At 36.2% G+C, this 15752-nt stretch overlaps 1 protein-coding gene across 5 annotated transcripts in view; it reads right to left on the bottom strand.

Annotated features, from left to right (window-relative positions):
* Positions 1-15752, bottom strand: part of Prkag2_1 (5'-AMP-activated protein kinase subunit gamma-2) — a 184322-nt gene that overhangs the window by 100952 nt on the left and 67618 nt on the right. For 3 of the 5 annotated variants that reach the window (XM_054225522.1, XM_054225521.1, XM_054225523.1), the window contains exons 3-5: positions 13438-15613; positions 908-1011; positions 250-829 (exon numbers count right to left, since the gene is read on the bottom strand). In XM_054225522.1, coding sequence (XP_054081497.1) covers positions 250-829; positions 908-1011; positions 13438-15249 — 2496 coding nt within the window. In that variant the 5' untranslated portion in view covers positions 15250-15613. The remainder of the gene's footprint in view (positions 1-249; positions 830-907; positions 1012-13437; positions 15614-15752) is intronic. The other 2 variants (XM_054225524.1, XM_029038942.2) reach the window with 1 other exon arrangement.

The raw sequence follows: 15752 nt of genomic DNA, 5'->3' as shown, positions 1-15752 counted from the left end.
AAGAGAAGCCGACACCGACTTTTTATAAAAAATTGGCGTCGCATGACTTTTTATACAAATTTGTAAAGTAAAAAAAATATCGAAAATATTTTCTTTTGTAAACGAAATAAAATACAGCAACAGCCATATGAATAGTAACGCACTTTCATACATTACAATAAAGCTCCGACAACTTTTAAACATCTAACAACGCTCTGCTCATCAACCACCATACTGCTCCCCCACCTTTCATATCACACCCACACTCACCTGGGCATCGCTGCCTTGATGCGGATGCGCCGATCCATCTTTGTACTTATTCTTCGCACTACCACCCTCGGCGGCGGTTATCGTGACCGCCGGATGTTGACGCTGCTTATCATGATGATGATGGCCAATCAGCCCTGAATTCTGCATGACCACCTTCATTTGATTCATTATGCCGCCGCCGCCGCCCGTGCCGGAGTGTGTGCTACTCGAGCTGCTGTTGTCTGTGCCGGGCGCACCGGCGACATTGCCACTACCAGCGGCCAAGAGCAGCGAATCTTTGCGCTTAGCATCGGATTTGGTGCGCTGTCGAAACACATCGAAGATGGTGGGACGTCGATTCGGACTGGCGATACCGTGCACGGTCGACTGATTGAGCACAGGCGAGTCTTCGCCGCTGCGACGTCGCTCCAATGAACCGGAGCGCGTTGTGGCGCCAACACGTTCGGTACTGCGCGATATTTTCTCCATATTGCGATTGAGCTTCTCCAATTTGGCGGCCTCGCGTTCTTGACGGCGTGCCGTTTCGCGCTCCAACTTGCGTGCCTCCTTCTCGCGACGACTAGCTTCCTTTTCTTGGCGCCTAATTGAGTGTGTGTGGTGAAAAAGGAAATTCATTTTAAATTGATAATTTTGAAGTGTATTTTAATAGCAAACTCACCGCGCCTCCTTCTCCATCTTTTTGGAAGCCTTTCGTGCTGCTTTGGCATTGGGTTCCGCTGGCGCGCTGGAGGGTCGCGAACCCGGCAAGCGTCCATCTTGTTCCTGAAAGTGTACATGTCGCTTAAGAGTATGTATTTTAGGCGTTTTTTGCATAAAAGAAATGTGCACTCTTTCGATTTTCTACCACTTCGTCTAATAATATTAAGAGCAACTGTTCCACACAGCAGCGCCGTTAGCACTGACTAGCAATTTTTTGAGCGCTGTCTATATTTTGGCCAACACAGAACCCCCGCTTACATACATAAATATTTATATTTGTAGTTATGCGTGTATGTATATATGCATGTACAGAGACAATATAAATTTATTTTAGCACTACCAAACCCCTTGTAATTGCTATAAGTAGTTGTTAGTCAATTGTTGACACAATGTTAATTAGCCGCAATGAATTTTGGCCACTGGAAGCCAAACGCAGTGGTCTAAATCGAATGCTATCAATTAATTTGTGTGCGCAAGTCAATAAAGGCGCATGCTAGGGAACGGTGTGAAAACAAAAAGGATAATGATAACGAACCGCAGGAGGTTTCATTACAATCTTACAACGTTACAAATGCTGACGCCGATTTTTTTGGGCGTGAAGACAACCCATAAATGGTTGGGTTAAAACAAAAGCAACAATATAAGAAAGAACATACAAAAATGTAAACAGTAAATATTCTAGAAGACATAGAACTGTTGAATTAGGGAAAATATGAAAAAAATTCACATAAAAAATTGATTATTTGAAGCAGTGTTGAGTTTCGGTTCAACATTTTTCGGAATTATTTTTTATTAAACTCATCCATGTTGGATTCCAAAAGTCAGTTTTCACTTCCAAATTTATAATTACTTCGAACGAGTTCTGAAAACATCTATATTTTTAGATTGGATAGAATATTGATAGAAATTGAAGAATTGTAGCTCAGCTATCATTTGGTGCTTCCTTCTAACGTTAACGATTTCATTGACAAAGAGTAAAGGTCGCATTTTAGCTGAAGATCTTTCATTCCGTTAATGAAGCCAAAACTATGGATAGCTTTACTGAAGATATAAAGACAAACATAACTGTTTTAATTAAATTAAGTGAAATAAAAATTTATATAATGAGTCCATGAAAGTATTCTTGAAATATGGAGATGTAAGTAAAAAAAGGCGATGAGCGGAACTATTTGATAAATACAAGTCTCAATAAAAGTCCAACAAACCTTAGGAGGACCATGGTCTCATACTAATTGTACGCCAATTCATCATCATTTTTCGTTATTATACAAACAAAATAAAAAAACTGCAGAAGAAAAAAGAAAATGTTGACAACCTTTCATTAAATAAACAAAATCTACATTGTATATACTAGAAAATGAAATCAAGAAATCTGTCCACTTAAATGAATTGCCTGTAATTTATCAAGCTTTGAACAAACATGTCTAGCCAAAATTTCCAAAATGGTTTATTAAAGGGAATTGGCAAGCAAATATAATAAAATAATTGCCGGGAACACAACTAAAAAAAATTAACAAATTATAACCTTAAAGGATAAAAAGATAACACAGTGAGCTTGCAGTATAAATTAATGGATGTAATTCGCAAATTTACCGAAATGAAAATTATACTGCCGCCCTAATTTAGCAGGCAATCCCTTTTTTCTAAAATTATATTTCAACAAACTTTCCACTGACTCTAAAGAAAGACATACTATAAGTTTGTACATACATATGTATACGAGTATGTATCTCTCAATTTGTATTTACGACTGACTACAAGCAGCTGGTATCAAAAATATGCCAACATGCAGTTATTTGTGGATCAATTACGTCATAGCGTGGCGATGAGCATACCCCCAATCCGTTAATAAACCTTATATAAATATGTATACTGTGCGAACTTGAAGAACCAGAACCGTGAAGAAATATGTACGTAAAATATGTATGTTTGTATAGGTGCGCAAAAACTTTTGAACGAATAAAAAATAACGAATATGCGAACGAAGAAGAATGACGAGCGAAAATATTCGGCGGGAGAAAGAACGTGCGAGATGAAGCCGTATAAGCGAAATAGCGACAAGCGAGAATGCAACAGGTTTCTAAGAAGCGGCAAATGAAATAGTGGCTAGCTCTGGAAGAAAGTCACGTGTGTGATAACAGCAATACACACATAGTAGCGAAGAATATATAAGAGCAGAACAGAACAAAATTTATTCAAGAAGGGATGTATATTTACGTATCAAATATCTACAGTTGGCAGATGATGAACTTCAATTTTCATAGATGAGAGAGTCTATGTCATTAATTAACCTTAAACTCTATCAACTGTCAATATTTCACCTCAACAAATTTTCTGGACATTCCATTTGGGAAACATAATATACATACAATAACAAGGGCAAATTAATGATATCAAACGTATATTGTGATTGTCGTTGAAACCGATTAGCCGGTTATAGCCGAATCGATGATAGCGCGCTCCACTCCTCTCTTTCCCACGCAGTTCGGCGCCAATTGGAGATCCCAAGTGTAACCAGGTCGCTTTCCTCCTGGTCCTTCCAACGGAGTGGAGGCTTTCCCAGCTCATCGTTCCATCGTCTACGGTATTCGCCGTTGCCAATGTTCAGAGAACCATAAATCTTGCGCAAAATTTTCCTCTCGAAAACTCCTAGTGTCGTCTCATCTGATGTTGACATCGTCCACGGTTCTGCACCATACAGCAGGACGGGAATGATAAGCGACTTGTAGAGTTTGATTTTGGTTCGTCGAGAGAGGACTTTACTGTTCAATTGCCTACTCTGTCCAAAGTAGCACCTGTTGGCAAGAGTTATTCTGCGCTGGATTTCGAGGCTGACATTGTTATTGCTGTTAATGCTGGTTCCCAGGTAGACGAAATTATCTAAGACTTCGAAGTTATGACTGTCAACAGTGACGTGGGAGCCAAGCCGCGAATGCGCCGACTGTTTGTTTGATGACAGGAAATATTTCGTCTTGTCATCATTCACCTCCAGACCCATTCGCTTCGCTTCCTTATCCAGGCGGGAAAAAGCAGAACTAACGGCGCGGTTGTTGCTTCCTATAATATCAATATCATGGCGTACGTCAGCAAACGTCGTGAAATTTGAATTAAAAAGATATGTTGGTAATAAACATGATGATACAGAGAGAAACCTCTTCTAACGGACACCTCCATTCAACGGTTACCAGCCTTGAGCGGAACATTTTTTCATGTAGTTAAAATTTTAGAATAAATGACCCACTCATATGGGTGGACACCTCTCTTGGGCGGGCAAGAATCGCTCGACGGTGAGTGTTCTTCCATTAGAGGTTTCACTGTATATAGTCCTCTGATTAATTCAAGCAGTTATACATTTGTTTATCGAAATTGTACCAAAACCAGTTGCAAGTGTCAAACAACCGTCTACGATCCACTTATCAACACCCACAACGCGACTTGCCTACATATGTACATATGCATATGTTTGTTTGTATGTATTTTTGATATTCCAACAGCAGAGTGTTTGACTAAATCGGAACAAGGCCACAGATTGTAATGAAAAATCACAAAAAAAAATCAACAAAGTTCTTCAATAGGCACGCGTACCAAAGCTGGAATAAGATATTCTTATCACGTGCCCCCACGACATACATATGTATACCCAAATTTGTATGTATGTATGAATGTGGCGCGTCAACGGTGAATTGTCAATAGAGAAAGAGCAAAGAGATTGTGGAAGACGAGCAAGCAAAGTATAAACAAATTACATTTAAAGCGAATTTGAAAACAAAAAAGGAAAAAAATATATTAAATAAAATAAAACGATAAAACCGCGAAGCGAGTTCAACAAAACGGCAAACATAAAACTATGCAAAACCGCAAAACGATTAGCACAAACAATAAATACTAAATTTATATGTGTGTATATACACAAACACACATACATTTGTCATAAAAAGTTAAATAAATAAATATATTAAAAAAATAAATAAAATATTATGCAAAAAACTGTCAGATAGAAAAATAATGATATTCAGGCAACAACAAAGTTGTTTCAAAATACATATGTATATGTCAGCAGAAAACCAAAAAATAAAAGAATTGTGTTTTGGCTCTCCCTCGAGACGTCTACGTGATCGTATATCTACATCAAAAAAAATATATAAACGACGTCATAAAAAGCTAAAAGACATTCATAAAACGCTAAGAAGGCAACAAATAGGCGCTTTGTTTTTATGATTTTCAAAATAAATATAATACATATCATGTTTGTATAAAGGCTACGTTGGCATTTCAGCTTGAAAAAATAGGCATATTTATTTGTTCCACTGTAAGTGAGCAAAGCAAAAAAAACCTCTTATCAATTAGCGTGACATTTTTTGCTTTGAAGGTTACTTCAAGAATAGGTTCTTCCAGTTGTATGTCTGGAATATTACAATAACACTATAAACTTTTTCTCAAATAATAATACAAGTTTTAGATACAGTTAGGAAGAAGTTAAGATTCATAAAATCTGGTATACAAATGATAGAAACTATATTATCTTTGCAGTGAAATTCGTCTACTTCTAACATAAGCAAAATTTTAAAGCGAAACTTATGTTTTATGGAAGGTGTTAGATAGATCCTTGTTGTGTGATTTCTTGAATCTGTTACAGTAAATTGTAATCGGCTTAAATATCAAAGAACTATTTTATAATCCAAGAAGGTGGACGTGAGATGAGTCTTCGGTTGTGCGAAAGAAAGAATTATAGATGAACAACAAAACATTATAATTAAAAAAAATTAAATCTGGTGGCGAGTTATGATTAGGGATGCAAACATCGTGAAATGAAGCGTTTCTTCAAAACCCATCGAAATCAAAAACATCGACCATTAAAATATCGATACATCGAAATATCGATGTATTTTTTAACTTTTTTTTTTTAATTTAGTGTGAAAAGCTAAGGGATACAGGGTACGCCGATGATATTGATATCATCGGAAACAACACCCGCGCCTTTAGTTCTGCTTTTTCCCGCCTGGATAAGGAAGCGAAGCGAATGGGTCTGGTGGTGAACGAGGACAAGACGAAATATCTCCTGTCATCAAACAAACAGTCAGCGCATTCGCGTCTTGGCTCCCACGTCACTGTTGACAGTCATAACTTTGAAGTTGTAGATAATTTCGTATACCTAGGAACCAACATTAACACCGATAATAATGTCAGCCTTGAAATCCAACGCAGAATCACTCTTGCCAACAGGTGCTACTATGGACTGAGTAGGCAATTGAAAAGTAAAGTCCTCTCTCGACGAACAAAAACTAAACTCTACAAGTCCCTCATCATTCCCGTCCTACTTTATGGTGCAGAAGCGTGGACGGTGTCAACATCCGATGAGACGGCACTAGGAGTTTTCGAGAGAAAGGTTTTGCGGAAGATTTACGGTCCCTTAAACATTGGCAACGGCGAATACCGCAGAAGATGGAATGATGAGCTGTATGTGTTGTTCGACGACATAGACATAGTCCAGCGAATAAAAAGACAGCGGCTACGCTGGCTAGGTTATGTTGTTCGAATGGATGAAAGTGCCCCAGCTCTGAAAGTTTTCGATGCAGTACCCGCTGGTGGAAGCCGAGGAAGAGGGAGACCTCCACTCCGGTGGAAGGACCAGGTGGAGAAGGACCTGTCTTCACTTGGTATTACCAATTGGCGCCAAACCGCCAAAAGGAGAGATGCGTGGCGCACTGTTGTGGACTCGGCTATAACCGCGTAAGCGGTTTCTACGCCAGTTAAGAAGAAGAAGTACGTCTTAAGTTGATACGTTTTATTTCACTTAGCATTATATGTCTGTTAAAGTTTTTTCTCAATAAATAACAGAATTTCAAAACAACGATATGGAAAATTTTTTCACTGTCATTTCTTTTCGTTTTCACTTCTGCGTGATAGTTGCCCTGGGTTTAGAAAACGATCGTTTACTCGGCACTGAAGTGGCCACAATGTGTAAATATTAATAAGCTTATTTATACAACTCCGTAAACACAGTATTCATGTCAACCCAAACTCTATTGGCTTCTGATTGGTAGGTGTAACAGCCGAGATACACTTTCTCTTCAACCTTCCGTCCCTGTAATTGTAGAAAAATTTGACAGCTTACATTTCACCCTTTGGTGGACCAAATGTTTATCCTGGTTCCAAATATCAAACGAGTATTCTGTTTCACACTCATCCGAAGATTCTGTTGTATCAGCGCGATTCTTTGAATTTTTTACGAAACAAAAAAAGTATTTCTCTTAGCCATAGCATCTTTAAAATGCAATAATTTGAATCTCTGATCTAACGCAGTAGCCTACGCCAGAATTAAATTGTATAAATAAATCATAAAAGTAACCGCAGTATTGTCCAAGCGCACATTCCCTTAAGGAATTCTCCGTATTTTACAAAAATCGAATTCCAATGTAATAAAACGTATCCAAATAGAGGGTTTCGAGTTAATACCCGAAAAAGTGTGAAGTCAAATTTTTATATAAAACATCGACATAAAACATCGTTGAAAGTGGCATCGATGCATCGATATTTTTAAATTCAAGACATCGATGGCTAACATCGATGCTTTTTGACGAAAACATCGATGTTTCAAAAACATCGATACATCGTTTGCATTCCTAGTTATGATGCGTTATTGTGACCTCGGTCAAGATTACTTTGAACGTTTACTCCAAGAGCTGTTAAGTAAAATGTCATATATAACACAAAATTAAATGTTTTCCGACTAAATTATGAATTTTCAGTGGAATATTAAAAAAATCTAAATGAAATAAAAAAGCATATTAATTAGGATTAACCACATAAAGAGATAATAAAGCTACAACCTTATATAAAATAATAACAAAGAGTGACAATTTAAAGATAAGTATGTCTTTGAGTATCTTTTTACATAAGATTAATGCAAAGAGAACGCGCGACACAATTATAATTTCTAGTCTGAACACATACATATGTACATAGCTACTTTTGATTAGAAAATTGCCGAGTGAGCAATGCTGCCGGTTGAAGGTATGATTTTCATATAAATATCAATATTTTTTCGCAAGTGAGATTGATGATCATAACAATCGCTTAAGTTTCACTAATATAAATAATTATTAATATGCAAACAAATACATGCATACGTATGTGTATTTTGCTTGTATGCTTGTCTACAGTGTCAGATTTATTGTTGAATTTTTGAATGAAATTTTGCACAAATAAATTTAAATGGATTTTAAAAGTTGAAGACATAAATAAATGTGTTAATAAGTGCATACATATATGGACATACTATGTATTTGTTTAAAAATCCATATGTACATATATATTTGCACAAACGTGTTTAATGGCGAAGCAAACATGTGAAAGGCAAAAATGAGAAAATAAATTTTGCTAAAATCAAATAATATGCACAACAATTAGGACTTTGTTATGTCTTTTGCAGTAACATATAAACATACAGACATATTTATACAATATTTAGTTATTATTGTATTTTAGGTGGTATGCATATGAGTGGAGTGTTATTAAATCGGCTTTTATTTTATTTTTTTTGTTTGTTAAATCTCAAAAATGTAGTAGCAAAGCAATTTATGGGTTTTATGACATATTTTAAGTATTTATGAGAGCATTGCATAAGAAAAATACATGGATAATAATCAATTTTATGGACAAAAACAACCAGAAAAATAAAAAAATGCTCAAAACTAATCACAACAAGTAAGGAAGGGCTAAGTTCGGGTGTACCCGAACATTTTATACTCTCGCAATTTATTTATTTAACTTTATTTATATTATATAATACACAATTTGACCCACATATTCGTCATATATATTGTATAAAGTCCATTGAAAGTTGGAAATATTATAGAAGCACCGAGGTCCTCGTGTTCGATATATGGGGCCTTAAAAACCTATGGTCCGATTTCGGCGATTTTTAGAATGGGGCTGCCACTATTAACATAGTATTTGTGCAAAGTTCTGCACCGATATCTTCACTATACTTTATATATTGTAAAGTAAACGATTAAGATTGTCTTCAAAGTTCTGGTATATAGGAAGTTGGTGTGGTTGTGAAGCGATTTGGCATATTTTCACAACATATCATTGGGATGTAAGGAAACTATTACAAACCAAGTTTCATTGAAATCGGTCGAGTAGTTCCTGAGATATGGTTTTTGACCCATAAGTGGGCGACGCCACGCCCATTTTCCATTTTGTAAAAAAATCTCAGTGCAGCTTTCATCTGTCATTTCTTATGTGAAATTTAGTGTTTCTGACGTTTTTCGTTAGTGAGTTAACCCACTTTTAGTAATTTTCAACCTAACTTTTGTATGGGAGGTGGGCGTGGTTATGATCCGATTTCTTTCATTTTTGGACTGTATTAGGAAGTGGCTAAAAAAACGACTGCAGAAAGTTTGGTTTATATAGCTCTATTGGTTTGTGAGATATATACATAAAACACATTAGTAGGAGCGGGGCCACGCCCACTTCCCCAAAAAAATTACATCCAAATATGCCCCTTAATAGTACGATCCTTCATACCAAATTTTATTTCCATAGCTTTATTTATGGCTTAGTTATGGCACTTTATGTGTTTTCGGTTTTCGCAATTTTGTGGGCGTGGCAGTGGTCCGATTTTGCTCATTTTCGAAAGCAACCTTCCTATGGTGCCTAGAAATAAGTGTGCCAAGTTTCATCAAGATATCTTAATTTTTACTCAAGTTACAACTTGCACAGACTGACGGACGGACGGACAGACAGATATTCGGATTTGAACTCCACTCTTCACCCTGATCACTTTGGTATATATAACCCTATATCTAACTCGTTTAGTTTTGGGTGTTACAAACAACCGTTATGTGAACAAAACTATAATACTCTCTTTAGCAACATTTGCTGCGAGAGTATAAAAATGTAATCCAAAATTTAAAATTACAGTGAAACTTCTCTAACTTGAACCAACATAATCCACAAAAAAACTTCGAGTTAGAGAGACTTCGAGTTCTAGAAATTTTCATTAAAAAATATTTTTTTTCCAAAATCTGTAAAATATAGATTTACCCACAGTTTTACTTATTTACTTCGCAAAAAGTTTTATTTAAATACATTAAAACAAGTACATATACTGTAATTTTGTTTGTTGCACTTTGCCATTGTTTGTCTCTTGACGTCTGTATCTCATGCCTTTGTTACACGATTTATGAAATTCATAAGTATAATATCTTATTTTTTGTTCGCCTCCATACGAATATAGGGACTGCTTTAAACTCGTTCCTTGATAGTAAAATTTTAAATTTTGTATTATACCCTGGTCGAGATGTTCGATTTATGGAACAAAATTTGCATGTAATTTGTCTTCTATTGCCACTTTAAGAGTTAGAGTTATGGAGAACTTCGAGTTATAGAAGTTTGAGTTATGAAAGCAAAATATTAAATAGTATATTAGAAAATAAAAACCAAACGACAAACACTAATAAAGTCGATAAATGGTAGCAATCGATAATTTCTATACAAATATTATCGACTAGTCTTCCATTACAAAGTAAATTTTAGGAAAGTAAAGAGCATCGATAAATTGATGCAAACGATAATATAATGTACAGATAATTTCTATCAAACTTCTTTAAATTACAAAGGAAAGTTATACTATGTTTACATATAACGAGATTATCTCCATTTACGAGCTTAACTCAATAAACTGTAATTAAGAAACGAGATTTCTCATACAAAATTCCTCTCTTGATAATCCGTGATTATAAAATTATCTCGTTTTATACAACTAGATTTTCGGTGTTATTCCTAGTTTTATCGATAATTTTGCGAAGAATAGGTGAAATGTCAAAGAAAATGTAAACAAAAATGGCCGACAGCGAGAGAAAGATGCGGAATACAACAACAAATACAACACATTTGACAATTGATAATCTCCTTTGGCTATATGTATGTAAACGGTTAGATTATTGAACGAGCTTAGAACGAGATTATTTTCATATGTACTTTACTTTTCGCAAAGCGTAGTAATAAAATCGATTTCGATACTCAAAAATATCGATTAGTATTTTTTTTAAGTTACAAAAGCTTAATAAAAATGTTATTATATACCAGCTTCTTATTAATGAAGGTCACTTAGATGTCATATAATTATAAAAATATTTTGTTTTGCAATTTTCAGTTGAAAAAATTTTTATAAAAAAATTATTATATTTAATCTGACATTAATTAATTATGTATATACATTTGTCTTGATTAAATTTCTCTATGCGGAATTAATAAAACGCACTTCTCTTATTTCGCTTCTTATTATTGCTTTCTTCGTAAACCATTATGCGAATATGGTTGGGAATAACACTGTAATTGGCGTTGAAATTTTTTGTGAATTCTTCATTATTTTTGCTACATTCTTTATTTATCTTCTTTACCCTTTTTGTGTGTATTTTTTGTTTGTTGTTTACCAAATTACTCATTTGTTTCCTGCTTAATTTATTTGTTTACAAAATGTCTAGCACCGCGAGGTTCTTTTGTATGGTGGTACCATTTTTTGCTGTCGTCACCGAATTCCGACAAAAGCGCTATATTTAGCACTAATTGTTTATTAGAAGTCAATTCCAATGGCTTTTTCAACAATTCGTTCTTTATGCTGCAGCTATGGAATATGGTATGTTTGCGTACATTTGGGAGATTTTGATTTATAATATTCTTGTTTAAATATACTTCTTCTAGTATATGTAGGGCGCGTCAAGTGTGTTTTGAATATAAGTGAGTTTTTGTGAAAGAATAAAAAGACAGCGACCAATTTTGGCAGAATGTGGATTTTTATAATGGATCGCAAATCTCGGCAATTATAACTATTACGTACTTTACAGTGAAGTCCCGATATTATGCCAACAATATTTAAAATATTTAGGTATTTAAGGGTACGAGTCATACTTATATCAAGATCTTAGAAGAACTTAATGACTTCAGCGCTTTTTAAACGTGGTCTTACATTTCTTGAAATAAAAATTTTAATATGGATCACCCTATACATATTTTACAATATTATTATGCTAATTTTTCTTCTATACAGATTTCATTCACTGCACTTACATAATTTTCCACTAAAGTCTTATACAGCATTTCTACAAAAATCATATTTTCGCTGACTTAAATAATTTCTTTGCACAGTTGCCATGCAAAGAAACTCGTTAAATCAGCGAAAATAAAACGTTTTAGCCGCAACTATAGAAATTTTCCGTAATTACGGAAAGCAATTAAGTAAGCAAGAAAGTGTAAAGTATTTTAAAGTTGGGACTTTATAAATACATATGACTCTTATACTATAAATACAGTCAAAAGTTGAAAAGTGACTCGCTTTTATGGCCGAAGAAAGGAAGCAGTTAATACCCCACACCCATATACTTTACGTTATAATTAGAGAAATGCACAAGTGAAACGGTTGGTAAATAAAGGCACAGACTCATATTCATAAATTTTTATTATTATTTTTATATATTTATGTATTTATGTTTGTGTTTACCTTTAAATACATGTATTGACTTATTATCAGTCGCAATTCTTTCACTTGATGTTAGGCTAATGGCCTGTTGAGAAATATGCGTACTCATACTTGTCACATTTGATTTGATTTTATTTTTATTTATTTGGTGCATTGACCGACAATGGCCGTAGAGCCCAAGGCTACTTACTCATTTGCTTCACTCAGTCAAAATTTAAAAGCAGACAAATGTAAATATTTTGGTCTCGTCCGAAGCATTGGCTTGCAATTAAACAACTGAGAGTATTTGAGCATAGATATTTCTACATATATCAATATTTGTTGTACAAATATGCGTTCGAACTTTTGTACCATAAAGCCAATGACCTAAAATTCAAAAATGACGTGACAAAAACAGAAATTACGATTAAAAGAGTTGTAGCTAATAGATTTGAGAGAAATTGGGATCTGTATAGTTTTCTTTATAAATATACATATTCAAATTCCGTGCGTTGAAAATCATTCATAACATGTGATGAGTCAAAATTTAAGCATAGATTGCAGAGAATAGAGATAGAGGGAAAAAAAATTAAAAAAATTGATTAAATTTCAGTTTTTTCGACATATTGGCTATAAGGACACAAAAAACATTGATTTTGGGGTTTACAGTCATCTTAGAACTTAAAGACGGACCTATTCTGAGAAGCTTTGCCAAAGAAAGTTTACCAAAAAAGTCAACATTAAAAAAGTTAGAGACCGAAGAAAAATGTGCCTTTCTCTTACAATGGGCCACTTTGATGAAAAACTTCAACAAAAATTTTTGTATGAAACCATGATTGTAACTCAAAAAAGTAATGATGCAGTTCGATTCGTAAGACCCGAAATAGTGGGAAATCGTCGAATTTGGTCTTGTCTTTTTTTTTTTTTTTGAAAAAAACTATCACAGTGTAATTAGAACGATGTACATATCATTATACTCAAGAAATTTAATTTTAGAACTGTTTCTTTCGAGCTTTAAAACTTACATCTTCCGATGGCGCCGCTGTTGTGCGCCCACTTCCTAAAGCGCTCTCATCTAGCGTTTGCCTTCTTGCTGGCGTTGTGATCGCCGATCTCTTGATCCACACATCATCCAAATGCGCCAGATCGCCGCGTGGTTTCACTAAACTATTATCACAATTATTGTAACTTTGGTGGTGATTGAGAGACGTTATGACTTTGGCGGTAGGCGTAGATGTGGCATTCACATTGGTTTTTGAGATCTGTTCACTCTTCGGACGCTCCTCGTTGCCGACCTGATTGAGCGATGTATTACTGGCAGCCGGTGTACGTATTTCAACTAAAGATGCATCGAAAAATTTCTTCGAAAGATGCGGCACGGCTTGGGTAAATTTGTGACTACCGTAACGTTGTGAGAAGAGCCCCTGCACCGAGGTGTAACCACCATAGCTGCTGGGGAAGCTGATAGTGTGTGCATTGGCGCTTGAGCTCAAATGTTTCAACTTGTCGGCTTCGGTGCGCAACTGTTGAAGTTCGGGCGTCTCCTTCGCTTTGGTTACGGTAAATTTACCTTTAATAATAAGCTTCTCAGAGCTCTCGGCGTGTGGCAATTGGGTTTGTGCGAGTTTTGACACATTTGCAGTTACTGCATTGTTAGTGGGTATAGTAGTGATCTTTGAGTGCAAACTAGTAGCTGGTGGCTGCGCATTTGTGTTCACCAATGCTGATTGTTCGTTGTGGTTTGTGTTAACCTTGCTGACGGCAGATTCTGCGACAGGGAATTGATTATTCGCCACGGTGACTTCGTGTGACGCCAGCTTGGGCGCCGGTAATATTTGCGGTGCAGGCATAATTGCCTTACGTGGTGCGGCTGCCTTAATCATCGGCAGTGGTTTTTTCTTTGTCGACTGCAACAAATTAATAAGCGACGGTGGCAATATTGTTGGCGGTATTGGTGGTGGTGGTGGCGGTGAAAAATTTTCTGCGGTCACTGTAACCGTTTTTATATCGTCCACATTATTGGTGTTGATACTGTCGATTTTATGCATAAATTGCTGGCGCAAACGTTCCAGTTCTTTAAACTTCTCCGCTGATGCCTCATCTGTGGCCGGTGGTGGTGGTGGCGGCGTGGGCAGGGAGGACTTCTCAAACTTCGGCGCCGCATCGCTTGTCTGCGGCTGTGGTGACTTATCGCCATCATCCTCATCCTCCTCCTTGCATTGCGACAAACGTCGACGCTCTACGAATGGCAATAAATATGGACGCGTATGGAAGATATCCAAGTGGTGCGTATCCCCCGGCATGAACTTGCCCAATCGCTCGTCATGTTGTACAGCTGCGCGTACTTCCTCCTCGCTATCGCTGCTACTGCTACAACTGTGGTAATCAAAGGAACCGGTTGGTGGAAAACTGGACAACATCGAACTGCCAAAACCACTTGAGAAAGTCAGGTGATCACTGTCAATGGTACGCAGTCCAGGCGTCACAGAATCGCTGAGTGTATCGTCGTACTCATTGGCGCTTTCCGAATCCGATTCATAACCATCCGCTTCGGCCTGCTCCAAACAATCCATGGACTCGTCGAAGGCATCTTCGAAGACATCGTCACCCAACCGATGTGGGTCGATGGCATGTTGGAGACCTGTTGCAACATTATTAGCGCTAACACTCGGTTTATCTGCAGTTTGCGTGTTCGCGTTTTCGCTCTGCAGCGTTTCGGCGGTATTCGCGTGCTCTTCGTGCGTCATTGTTGTAGCGGGAATGTGTTTCGATATATTGCATTTACTCGGTTCAGTGCTTTGGCTGATATCCTTTATATGTGTAGAATTTGTGGCCATTTGTGGAAAATACTGCCTTGTAGGTAGTTTCTTTATTCGTTTTGTATATAAAATCGTTTCGTTTTCGTTCAACTGTTAACTTATATAAAATAGTGTAAGGTTAGGGTTAATTTCAACCAATAAACTTGCTCTTGAACTCACAATTTCACAGCACGACGTTTAAACTTTTTGGGGACAGGGACTTTAGAATTGTACACAAGTAAAAATAACTCACTACACTTTACGTCGATAATATTTTCTTTTGAACGACATTGATTAGCTGGTTTTTAACACCGTTGAAGAAAATACTTTTTGTGTGGTTATGTATGTATATAATGTGTATGCACTTGAATTAGTGATATTTGTTGGTTTTCAGGTCATTGATCTGTAAAATAAAATAAATAAGGAATTGTTAGCTGAATGATTTATGGAAGCTTCACCGCTACCATTTCGTTTGATGTTGATATGACTTTAATGAGACCCGCGCTAGTGCTACATTAAATTGAGTTAGGTAGTTTCTAAGA

Source organism: Zeugodacus cucurbitae, chromosome 2 (genome assembly GCF_028554725.1).
Source record: "Zeugodacus cucurbitae isolate PBARC_wt_2022May chromosome 2, idZeuCucr1.2, whole genome shotgun sequence".
Lineage (NCBI taxonomy): Eukaryota > Metazoa > Arthropoda > Insecta > Diptera > Tephritidae > Zeugodacus > Zeugodacus cucurbitae.
The sequence above is the reverse complement of the archived record's forward strand: the minus strand, read 5'-3'. Positions and strand labels throughout refer to the sequence as shown.